Here is a 12759-nt window from a genome sequence, read left to right on the forward strand (position 1 = left end):
ATGGAATGATGGGTTTGAGAAATCTGCATCATGTTACACTGTACTGTCCCATGAGGCATTGCAAACCCTTCCCAAACCACCCTGTGGCCAGTTGCACAGTGGAATAGCCACCTACCCACAGTGAGTGCATTTGTATTGATGCAAGAGCTGCTAGTGTGGATGTGCTCTGCTCCAGACACAAGGAGCATAGTGTGGGCAGGCAGCAGTGGTTTAATTAAAGCAGCATAACTTTTTATCTACACTGTGGTGTAGACAAGGCTTTAGTGTAGATGAGAAGCTGGCCCTACCCTTCTAATTTGGTAGCATTTTACATCTATCTTGCAATGATGTAAATGCCTGCCCCAAGTGCGGGGCGATGACTATTGACATTGGAGTGTTCATAGTTGTATTAGCCGCTTGGGGTCAGGAAGGAAATTCCCTTCTGGCCATGTTAATGCATTGCGGGCAAATTAAAGTAAGATTTTGGCTGGAAACAACAATTTTTAGTAACAAAGTGTTGTTGCCATGTTGTCCTCACCCCTCTCCCAAGCACTGTCTGGCACCTTAGCCATGCAATCATGTGATTTTTAAACAGAATACCTGTTTATTCATTTGTAATGCACACAGGATGATTGGCATGCAGAATAACACTCGGCAAACCTTACAGGCAGCCAACTCCGGGCTCCACTGCCGCTTTTAGCCACCTACAACAATGGGCAGGCACGATGCCTCCAGGTGCTAGGAGCACATGCATCAGCAGTCACTCTCATACCTTTTAACAAGGTTCAGTTTGCAGTCCTCCCTCACCAGCTGCTACTCACCAGCCTTCATCTTATTGAGCTGCCCCACTTGAGAATCCAACTGCCCTGGGTTCTTGCTCCTGTTCTCCTGTGACACACACATTCCTACAATGAAGGAGGGCTGGGATCAGCATCCAGCCCCCGTCCTGCGCCCAGTGAACATAGGGCTTGTCATAACAGATCGAACCAAACATCCACTCTTTGACAGTGACCAATACCAGCTGCCCCCAGGAAGGTGCAAGAAAGCTCTTGATGGACAGCTATGCATTAACATGACTGGGACTCAGCTGGTGCCCTGAATCATGATGGTTCATAGCCCATATACATTTTCATTGTGTCTAATACAACTATGAACATTCATACGTCAATGGTCCCAGTTCTCCATCGCCCCCGCACCTGGGGCAGGCATTTATATCATTGTAAGATAGGTGTAAAATGCTACCAAATTAGAAGGATAGGGCCAGCTTCTCATCTATACTAAAGCCCCTTGACACTGCTCTAGAGGGGCAAAGTGGGGTCAGTTCCATTCACACCCACGTTAAGGTTACTGTCCAGAGTGGTGTGAAGAGCCTTGGGTTAAATAATAATTCAGGATAGAGGGTGAAATCCCAGCCCATTATGTCAATGACATAGCTCCTATTGACATCAGTGGGGGTCAGGATTTCACCTCTAGTGTTTTACACCTACTGTGCATTGGTAGAGATGAATCAGGCCCAATTGGAGTTTTGCCAGTGTCTCCAGTTGGAGCAGGATCAGATCTTAGTTAAACAGCCCACCCCACACCCTCCAGAGCATCAAACTGTGCTAACCCTATCCCTATTCCTCTACAGATTTATTTTGTACCAGGAATGAAGTCTTCAGAATGCTATTATTTATTGTGTGGACTACAGTAGTCCTTAGCACTGGTATGCAAGGCACTGTACAAACATATAACAAAGAGACAGGGGTGCTGCTTTCCAACCCAAGAAGATCAAAGGCCATGTTTACATCAATGGAAGATGTTGATGCTTTGCATTCATGGGGCTATTTAAAGGGATTTAAAGTGCTGCCTTCCATTGATTGTAAAGAGGAAGGAAAGACTGTTTGATTTTAGGCCAGATTCTGCCCTGAGTTCCCCTCTTGAGGGATCCCATTGAGTCAGCGAGGTTGCCTGAGGGTGGCAGAGGGAGCAGTACCCCCTCTGCACCCAGCATTACACCCCATTGTGCTGTGGTGGTGCTGGTGCAGAGCCAAAGAGCTGTGTGGTCTCATCGAGGTGAGCTGAGGATGGTGAGGCAAGCATTCTTTTGAATATCATGGCTTTTGCCAGCGAAAGAAAGAGTCTGCTCCTGAGTTTTCAGTGTGCTGGTTCCAGATATGACAGTGAGGAGGACCATGTAAGGAGAGAGAAAGAGAGAGAGAGAGGCCTTTCAGAGTTCCACACACCCCTGCCCTCACCCCTTCCACTACAAACACACCAGATTTAGAGATTCATGTTATTGTCCCATCCTTGCCTTTTGAATTGCACTGGGTCTGCTTATATACAGAGGAGAATGGCGGCCTCTAGTGGCACATGCTGGGATAAACATTTGCCACAGGAAGAGAAGATTGGCTTGTCTGGAGACCCAGGATTGCTGCAGTTTGAAAGTAAAACTGCAAGACGGATTGTCCCATTCCCACCCAAGCTCCCCTTATGTGTGGAAATAGAACAAGGCGTCATGTTTCCTTCTAGGGATCCCTACACTGTGCAGTTACAGTCATGGAATCCCTGTTCCTTTTGTTGCAGAGTTGTGACTCGCACTGTAGGGCTGATGGTCAAGTGAGTGATGCAGCTGGGAAGGGACAGAAAGAAAAAGTTCCTTCTTGATGGAGGGGCCTCCTGCAATGAGTGATGATGGTGTTATCTAGGGTCAGCGTCCCCTCATCCCTCTAATGACCTTAGCTCTTCTGCAGCACTTCCTTTTTGACAGTCTTGGAGCCACCTTGCTTTGTGGGAGGTGATGGGCAGATGACAACTTACAGTGTTATTTGATGTAGCGCAGCTGAAATGTTATGGTTCTAGCACTGTGGAGGCAGATCCAGGGCTGGTGTCAACTGGCAGAACTCCTAACCTGAGTTCTAATCCTGACACTCACACTGGTGTCTTCTGAAATCACCTAACCTCTCTGCCTCAGTTTCCCCTTCTGAGAAAGGGGATAATAACACTCCTGTACCTCTCTGGGTGGATTGTGAATCTTATAAGTGCTGTGAAAATGAAACATGCCTGTTATTACTGTGACAGAGGGCCAGAATCAGATACATCCCTACCAGTTATAGTTATCTCAGTTTTACAGGGGGAAACTGAGGCAGAAAGGTGACTTGCTCAAGACCAAAATGAGAGTGTTTGGCCTGAACCTCAGTGGTTCCAGGGATGTGCTCAAACCTCTAGACCACACTGCTTTCTCAGCTGCGAAGGTCAAGCTGTTGATCTATATCATTCTCAGATACATGGACTGCCCTAATCTACACCCTCTGCAACCCCAATGAAATTCAAATCAGTGCTTAGAGCCCACTGAGATGGATGCCATAGGAAATCTGAGATAGGCTGCACACTGTGTGAATCAGGGCAGGACTGGGCCCCCGAATTCCAGACTCTCAGCCATAGCCTTTACCTACAAAACCATTCTCCTTTGGGCATCAGTTGCATGTTCAGGCCTTTTTTTTTAACTAAGAGCTTCAGCCAGGTAACTGCAGTCCTGGAGCATTAATATCCCAACTGCCCTTGAGGGGCAGGTCCACTGAATGACACTTCCCCCTGGGCCAGAGCCCCACCATTTGCAGACCAGATGGAGCATTTAAGGCCAGGGTCAGTGGGGGTTTCTGGAGATGTAAGTACACAGGGAGGGGGCAGGACAAGGTGAGATTCTTAGAGCACCTCTAGACTCAGTTGGCCTTGCATCTCAGCTTTGCCCTTGGTTTCCATGTACATCTCAGGCTCCTCCCTCTCCCAACGGGTCTCCGGAGAGGCACCCGGGAGAGAGAACTGCCCCCTAACCTCTCCCCATTGTGTTCCAGAGTGACTGTAGAAGATGTCGAACCAGAGTACTGGTGACACCAAGCCCCCATGTTTACCCCGGAATGGATTGGTGAAGATCCCCACCCAGCCCAATGGACTTGGCTCTGCCAGCATCACCAAAGGGACACCAGCAGTGAAAAACCGGCTGTGCCAGCCTTCTTCCGTGCCTGCTATCATCAGCCCAGCCTTACCCAATCACAGTGACCTTCCCATACCCAGTCTGGCATCACCACTGTCCTTGGCGACTCTGGCAGGGGTGCCGTCCCCTTCCAGCACCTCCATGGTGGGACTGAACTTGAGTGAAGCCTCCCTGAGAAATGAGCACCCCTCCCCAGAGAGGCTCCCTGGCTCCCCCACGGAAAGGCAGCTTGCTGTGGATGAAAAGATCCTCAACCGCTTGTTCTGGTACTTTTCAGCCTGTGAGAAATGTGTCCTGGCCCAGGTGTGTAAGGTGTGGAGGCGGGTCCTGTACCAGTCCAAGTTCTGGGTAGGCCTGACACCAGTGCTGCACACCAAAGAGCTCTACAACACTCTGCCCAGCGGTGAGAAGGAGTTTGTTAACCTCCAGGGCTTTGCTGTCCGGGGCTTTGACAGCTTTTGTCTGGTGGGGGTCTCAGACCTGGACATTTGTGAGTTCATTGACAACTACCCCCTGTCCAAGAAAGGGGTGAAGTCCATGAGCCTTAAGAGATCGACCATCACGGACGCAGGGCTCGAGGTAGGTCTCCTGCCCCCAGTCTGGCTACCGGGAACCACCGAGATGCGGCTGAGTGATGGAAGACTCCTGTTCACTGCAGTCCAGCTCCCGGGAGCAAGGCAGGGTTCTTCCTGATAGGATGTTTTCTAGAGTTCTCTCCAGTCTGGTCTGAAATGTCTCAAATGATGGTGCTCCCAGTGCTTCCTAGGAAGCCTTTTCCACAGCCCCATAGAACTCACTTCATTTGCCATTGCTGAATTCCATCCCATTATTCCTTGTGACCCTGAAACAATCCTACCTCTCTTTGGGGGTCTGAATTCCATCCAATCTCTCTCTGGTGAGCTAAGCGTGGTATTTCTGGGTCAGTCGCACCACAGCTGGGCTGTTGTTATTACAGAAGTGGCACCTCAGGTACCAACTGTGAGCAGGGCCCCATTGTGGAAGGTGCTGTATAGATACTCCATCACTGCCCCAAAGAGCTCAGAATCTCAGGCAAGAGACAGGAAGGAAGTGTTGTTATGTCCATTTTATGTATGGGCAGCTGAGGCCCAGAGGGATTTTAAGTGAATTGTCCAAGATCACATAGGAAAGCTGTGGTGGAGCGAGGAATTGAATCCACCTGACCTAAGGTTTAGGCCAGTGCCTTACCCACAAGATCAGCCTAACACCACTCTGATTGCTGGTGTGATTCTCTGCCTACGCTGCCCGGACTCTCACTTGCCATAGTGCAGTGCAGTGCAAGAGAAAACATGCTCCTTTAATTCTGTAGCCACAGTCTAGACAGAATGCTTTGTATCCAAATATATTGGCTACAAATTCCCATGATTCTTCCCTTCCCTGGGAGGCTGGGAGCTTGTTAAACAGATCTGTGTCAGCTAAAGAGATTGCTTCCTTTAGCCATTCCCATAGTTCCGCCTCACTATCTTCCCTCAGAGTTGGAATACTAGATTCGCTGCCCCCTACTGAGGTCTGGGATCCAGCTGAGAAAGCCTGCATGATATGATACAACATTCATCCCCAGGCAACTGAGTCAGCCTGAGTGGATCATTATGGACAGGGCACAGACTCATCACTCCTTAGTCTCCGCACTCAGCAGCACTTCTGCATTAAGGAGGTGAGCAAGGCCCCCATGCTGAGGTCCCCTCATTCTCCCCAGGGGGCAGGACTCAACAGCCCTGGGACTCACTTCTGGTTTTTTTGGCTTATCTTCCTAAAAGCTCATGCATCAGAGTTTTAGCCAGGCACCTGCAGGGGCCAGGAAGGATTTTTTTTCCCTTCCAATGTATGCTGAGGTGGGGAGTTGATCTTCTTCCTCTGAAGTATCATTGATGGCCACAGCTGGAGATGGGACACTAGCCAGAGTGGCAGGGCTCTGAGGTGGCACCAAGAATTCTTTCACTCAGGTGTGTGGCTGGCTGGTTCTTGTTCATGTGCTCAGGGTCTAGCTGATCACCCTGTGTGTGGTTGGGAAGGAATTTCGAACAGGTCAGACTGGCAGTGACCTTGGGAAGTGCTTGCCTTCCTCTGCAGCATGTGGGTGAAGGTCACTTTGCAGGATTATCTGGATGCATCTCACTTAATCATTTTTCTGCCATTCCATTTGCCTTGTGCATTGGTACACCTCAGTCCCCACTTTTCTCTGCCTGTGACACATAATCCTTTAGTCTCCCATGAGCTGTAATCCTTTGGGCTGAGTTCAGTTGTTGGATTTAGTGTGCAGGTGCTGGGTGATGTCAGCGGACTTATGGACAGGAGGTCAGATTGTCACGAGATGGTCTGGTGGTCCCTTCTGGCCTTAAACTCTATGACTCCCCATCTTCTCCTCCACTTCCTTGCTGCATTCCAAGTGAAATCTGTCCCCGGGCACAAACCTTTGACAGCGCAGAGTAAAGACCCTTTACTCCATTGCCCTTTAAAACAATCTGGCCATAATAATATTGCTACCTAGCTTTTCTGCAGGACTTTTCATCCACATATCCCACAGCATTGTACAAAGGAGGCAAGTATTATTCTCCCCATTTTATACATGGGGAAACTGAGACACAGAAAGGTTAAGTGAATTGCCCAGGGGTCATCCAAAAGGCCAGGGGCTGAACTGGGAATAGAGCCCAGGTCTCCAGAGTCTTGGCGCAATACCTGCACCACTGGACAAAATTCTCAATGCCCCCAGGATTGTTGTGTCTTTTGCTCTTTACACAACAAGAATAATATAAAGCAAACACAGACACACAGTTAGGTTCCAAATAACCATACACAAGCATGCCGGGCCTAGCTATGTCCATCCTGCTGCTCTGGCTGGTTTCTGGTGGCATCTAAAATGGAGAGCATGGTGAGCACCACAAGAAGGGATAGGGATACTATCATCTTTCTATACACTGCTGTTACACACACAGGAAAGGTGTAGTTACATTTCCAAGGCTAACCTTAACTCAACCCCATTTTCCCCTGCCCTTCCAGCCGGGAGACTCCTCATCAATGCTCCATAAGCAGAAAGTCCACCCTGCTGTGTGTATCCATTCCAGCAGAGCCCTCCGTAGATGTGTGCTGGTAAAGCCCATTCCCAGTCTTCCAGCCTTCATCAGCTACAGGGCAGGGAATCTCTTCCACCCATCAGGAGGGTGTCAGGGTGGATTACAAGATGGTAAACCTTGGGATATGAGTGCCATGCTGGAAAGAGTCCCCCAGATTTGTAAGCTGGTGCCCCCTAGTGCCAGGGTGGCTGCTGCCAGAGCAGTGTGCAGGACCCAGGCAGAGGAAGGGGAGATCCTTTGGCTGCATCCTGGCTCCCTAAGCCTGCATCATGTGACTTGGTGACTAACCCAAAGGGAGGGGATACAGGAGGAAGGGGGACATCAAAATGACATCTTGCTGGAGGTCCCAAGAAGGCCTTCCCCCTCCCTCCATCCCTCCCTCAAGCACATGGGATTGACTGCAGAGCAGAGATGGTAGGCAAGGTGAGGCAGGGTGTGACCACTGGGATACATGGGAAGGTCAAGGTGTGACAAGGCTTCACATCTGGGCTGTAGCAGGAGGGCAGGCTGGAGAAAGGTGATGCTCTAGCCTGAGTGGTGGATGGATAGTTTGCTGGTTAGAATTTAGTGTCTGGATGGGGATGGTGGTGAGCTACAGCCAACAGGGGAAGTGTGAATGAAGAGGACTGTGACGTCTAGGTGGCATGTGGGTGGGGACCCAGGAGCAGAGTTAATGTTATGTTGGAGGCTCAGGTGTGTACATCAAGCATTTGTGTTTTACGTGTTGTTTTGAAGGCAATATATTCCTGACAGTGTCTCTGCCTTAACAGAGAGCTTTAGTCTGGGGCAGTGGTTCTCAACTTACTACACATTGTTGGCCACATATGTGGGTCACAAAGTGTTACCTCCTAGGCCACAGAGGCTGGGTGGCAAGGCAGCGGCAGCCCGGACCCCAACCCCGGACCCCTGCCACTCAGGGCTGGCTGGCTGGCTGCCTGCCCTGGACCCCCGCTGCTTGGCTGCCCCAGATCCCAGAGGTTGCAGGGCCAGGCAGCTGCCCTGGATCCCACGGGGTGGGCCGGCAGCCCCAGACCCCCCCCACACACACACACGGGGTGGGCCAGCTGCCCTGACTCCGGACCCCTGCCACATGGGGTGCGCTGGACCCCTGCCCTGGATGCCCACTACGCAACTGCCCCAGACTGGGGCCGGGCAGCTGCCCTGGAGCTCACAGGGCTGGGCAGCTGCACCAGACCACGGACCCTCAACCATATGGGACCCAGCAGTCTCGGACCCTCAACCCTGCAGGGCCGGCCAGCTGCCCTGACCCCAGACCTCCACCATGTGGCTGCCCTGGACCCCAGAGCTTGCGGGGCTGGGTGGCTGCCCCATACCTCAGGCCCCTAACCCCACGGGGCCAGCTGGCAGCCCCAACCCCACTGGGTGGCAGGGCAGCCCGAACCCCCCCATGCCTGCCAGCGAGGAATCTGGCAGACCCAGGAAATGTGGACCAGACTTTAGCACACAGCTGGTCTGGGCCGCAGCTATGTGCTAATTGGGCCGCATGTGGCCCGCAGGGTCAGAACCGCTGGTCTGGGGATTTTCTTAGCTGTTGTTAAATGGGGAGAGAGTATGCTGGTAATGCTCACATGCTCACAGATATTTTTCAGCTGCAGTGACCTCTGTGACAATGTCTACACTATGGAGACAATAGTGGCTTAGTTATGTCACTGTAGCTATGCCAGTATAACCCGGTAATGTAGACATGGCCACAGAGCTCACTGTCGCTGAGAGACATCTGTGAGCATGTGAGCATTACCAACATACTCTCTCACTTTAACAAGCTTCTGTTGAGATGGAGGGGGATTTTTCTTTGCTGTAGAAACACCATTTCACCGAGCAACACTAGCTAGGTCAACAGACGCATTCTTCTATTGACCTAGAGTGGCTGTGTGTACACCAGAGGTTAGGTCCATGTAGCTACAGCACTGAAAGGCACTGATTTTTCATACCCTGGAGGGCCATAGTTATATTGTCCTACATTTTAAGTGGAGACCAGGGTTTTTTTTGTCAGCTGCACTCATGGAAATTGAAAGTTCCACGTGCTGTTCTGGGTGCTTAGAACACCCACTGTGCCTCACGTGCAGTTCTTACAGGACTCAGGCATGCCTCTGGTGTAAGAAAGCCTGGGTTAGAGTGCCCCAAGAGGTTATAAACTTCACTGGTATAGTTGCCTGAGCTTGTATGCACCATGAGCCCCACGACACAGGTCTTCCTAAAGTTAGGTGTTACAAACTCCACCAGGATGTGCTGAGGGGGCGTATCACTTTCCAGCAGAGCTTAGGTCTCAAGGATCTCACAGGGGGCAGAACCCAGGACTGCTGGCAGGGTCCTCTGTTAATCTGTTGTGCCTAATGTCTCCAGCAGAGCAGAGGCTCTGAGAGAGGGTAGCCCCCTGAGTCCTGGGGGAAGTGTTTGCATTGGTTCAGTGGGGCTCATTTTCACTAGGTTTCACTGTATGTCTGAGACCATATGAGCCATATTAATTGAAGAGGATACATAACAGGACAGGCCTGGCTCCATGGCCAAACAACAGGTGACACAGGAAAAGAAAAGGCAGGAATTGAGCATGGAAGGGTGGCGGGAGGGAAGAAGGTGGGCTGGAGACTAACCAAGGAGAGGCTAGGATCTTCACGTCTTTATGTTGCAGCATATAACTGAGATTCAGAGGCCGCTCAGGAGAAATATCATACTTGAGGCCTTCAGCCAGTCACCTGCAGGGCTCAGGAAGGATTTGTAGCTTGATGAACAATTGGCCAGGTGTGTTCTGGGTTTTGGGGTGCAGTTTTTTGTGTGTGTGCTTTCCTCTGAAGCAGCAGGGATTGGCCACAGCCGGGGATGGGACAGCCACGTGGATTGGAAGAGTGCTCTGAGGTGGTACAGAAAATTATCTCTTTTAGATGCTGGCTGGTGTATCTCACTCACATTCTCAGGGTCCATCTGATCTCCAGGTCGGGGTCAGGAAGGAATTTTCCCCCAGGTCAGATTGGCAGGGACCTTGGGGGTTCTCACCTTCCTCTGTAGCGTGGGGCATGTGTTGCTTTCTAGGATCATCCAGGCATGTCACACCTAAACAATTCCCTACCATTACTGGGGCCTTGAGCACTGGTGCACCCGTGGCACACAGTAGTTTAGTCTCCTGAGAACTGAAAAGCTTTAGTCTAACCCCAGTTATTGTGCTCAACACATGGGTAGAATGTAGTGACCTGTGAAGTACAGGAGGTCAGACTAGATGATGTAATGGTCCTTCTGGCCTTAAACTCCATGAATCTATGAAGTGTGGCAGAGGGATTGCCCAGTGCCCATGGGCTTGACAGCATGTCTCTTGGCAGGTGATGCTGGAGCAGATGCAGGGTGTGGTGCGCCTGGAGCTCTCTGGCTGCAATGACTTCACAGAAGCCGGCCTGTGGTCGAGCCTGAATGCTCGCATCACCTCCTTAAGCATCAGCGACTGCATCAATGTGGCTGATGATGCCATTGCCGCCATCTCCCAGCTGCTTCCCAACCTGACTGAGCTCAACCTGCAGGCCTACCATGTGACGGACACAGCCTTAGCCTACTTCACTGCCAAGCAGGGCTATACCACCCACACCCTGCGCCTCAGCTCCTGCTGGGAGATCACCAACCATGGGGTGGTCAACATGGTGCACAGCCTGCCCAACCTGACCGTGCTGAGCCTCTCTGGCTGCTCCAAGGTGACTGATGATGGGGTGGAGCTCGTGGCTGAGAACCTGCGGAAGCTGAGGAGCTTGGATCTCTCATGGTGCCCTCGGATCACTGACATGGCCCTGGAGTATATCGCCTGTGACCTGCATAAACTGGAGGAGCTCGTTCTTGACAGGTAGGTGGGTAGCTTTGATAACCCCTACTGTGTCGAGCTGAGACAGGAACAGCTGGGAGCACAACTAGCATTGCTCACCATTCCCTACAGAGCTTGCTGCTGGGAAAGGCTGGGATTAGAATAGCTGTCAGCTCCCCTATAGAGGGAGAAATGAGGACAATACAGCTCAAGATCCTGCTCCATTCCCTACAGCACCTCCTGATGGGAGAGGCTGGGGCTGGAGTAGCAGCAAGCTGCCTCTCATCACTGCTGAGAAGCAAGAATTGTGATGTTCTCCTCTGGTGTTATCTGGACCGGTGATCTGCTAGGTCACTCCAATCCTTGACTCTGGGAGTCAGCCTTACCCTGGTCTGCTGTGAGAACCCCCACTCCTGGGGTGTTCCCGCACAGCCTCTGGCATGTAAGCTGCTCCTTGGATTGTGCAACTGAATAACACTAGCCAATATCTCTGGTCCCAGACACAACCCTAGGAACCTCTGACTTGCAGTGTCCAGTTATGCCCGCTGGATGCTACAAATTTATATGAGTTTGTCAATTTAACAAAGAAATTGATATGTACCCGACTTGTTATCCCAAGGGGAGTCTGACACGCTTCAAACTAAACGCACTGCTTCAGGTAGAATAAACAAAAAGATTAATTAACTACAAAGATAGATTTTAAGTGATTATAAGTCAAAGCATAACAAGTCGTATTTGGTCAAATGAAATAAAAGCAAAATGCATTTTAAGCTGATCTTAACACTTTCAGTGCCCTTACAAACTTAGATGCTTCTCACCACAGGCCTTCAACTAGGCTCTCCCCTTTGATCAGCACTTCAGTCGCTTGGCGGGTGGTGTCTGTAGATGTAGGTGGAAGAGAGAGGAAGAGCATGGCATACGTCTTTCCTTTTTATCATGTCCTTTCTTCCTTCTTGGCTTTGCCCCCAACTTCACAGTCAGGTGAGCATTACCTCATCGTAGTCCCAAAATGACCAAAGGAAGGAGCGTGACTCACTCGAGAGTCCAACAAATCCTTTGTTGCTGTCTAGGCCAGTGTCCTTTGTTCCTGGGAGGCTGGGCTGGGTTTGTCCCATACATGCCCCGATGAGGTGTGAACTGCCCCTCTGCTTCTGAAGAGTTTTTGCCTGGGCTTGCTTTGAGCCATGAGGACACATTTTCAGCCTCATAACTATGTACATGAAATTACAACCTATAACATTACTATAACAGTGCTCAGTACATCATGAGCCTTCCGAAGACAGCTGACATGACAAACTTTGCATTAGATACCACACAATCATATTATAAGGATGAACATGGAGGTTCTGGGTGTTCCCCCGAGGTACAGAACATCACACCTCCCCCCTTAGAATCATAGAATCTCAGGGTTGGAAGGGATCTCAGGAGGTCATCTAATCCAACCCCCCCATTCAAAGCAGGACCGATCCCCAATTTTTGCTCCAGATTCCTAAATGGCCCCCTCAAGGATTGAACTCACAACCGTGGGTTTAGCAGGCCAATGCTCAAACCACTGAACTATCCCTCCCCCTTAGTTTACTGCAAGAGGTTTAGTCACTGACTATTTCAAAGTTTGTGTTATAGTTCTTTTGGCATCCAGCCATTAAGGCCATGAGGCGGTGTGCCTCAGTTTCCCCATTCAGACACAGCAAACCAGGTTTTTTATGGTTTCTCTGCTGTGATCAGCTTTAAACCTGTTTACAGATATTAATTGAAAAGTAGCATTAACATAAGATTTAACATCAGTAACAAAATTCTTATCCCAAAACTTAACATTAATACCAACATTTTTATCACAGATGGTATTTACAAGTATCTTTATGACACCACGCCCTCTGTTCAGATAGTGTAGTTTGAGGGTGGTTTATTCATTACCCATG

At 50.3% G+C, this 12759-nt stretch overlaps 1 protein-coding gene across 4 annotated transcripts in view; it reads left to right on the top strand.

Annotated features, from left to right (window-relative positions):
• Positions 1–12759, top strand: part of FBXL16 (F-box and leucine rich repeat protein 16) — a 92259-nt gene that overhangs the window by 44516 nt on the left and 34984 nt on the right. For all 4 annotated transcript variants that reach the window (XR_007358776.2, XR_012670184.1, XM_048866637.2 and 1 more), the window contains exons 2-3: positions 3813–4531; positions 10374–10882. Coding sequence is in view for 2 of the 4 variants with exons in the window: in XM_048866637.2 (XP_048722594.1) it covers positions 3827–4531; positions 10374–10882 (1214 nt within the window). In the remaining 2 variants the exon portion in view is untranslated. The remainder of the gene's footprint in view (positions 1–3812; positions 4532–10373; positions 10883–12759) is intronic.

This window comes from Caretta caretta, chromosome 10, assembly GCF_965140235.1.
Source record: "Caretta caretta isolate rCarCar2 chromosome 10, rCarCar1.hap1, whole genome shotgun sequence".
NCBI lineage: Eukaryota > Metazoa > Chordata > Testudines > Cheloniidae > Caretta > Caretta caretta.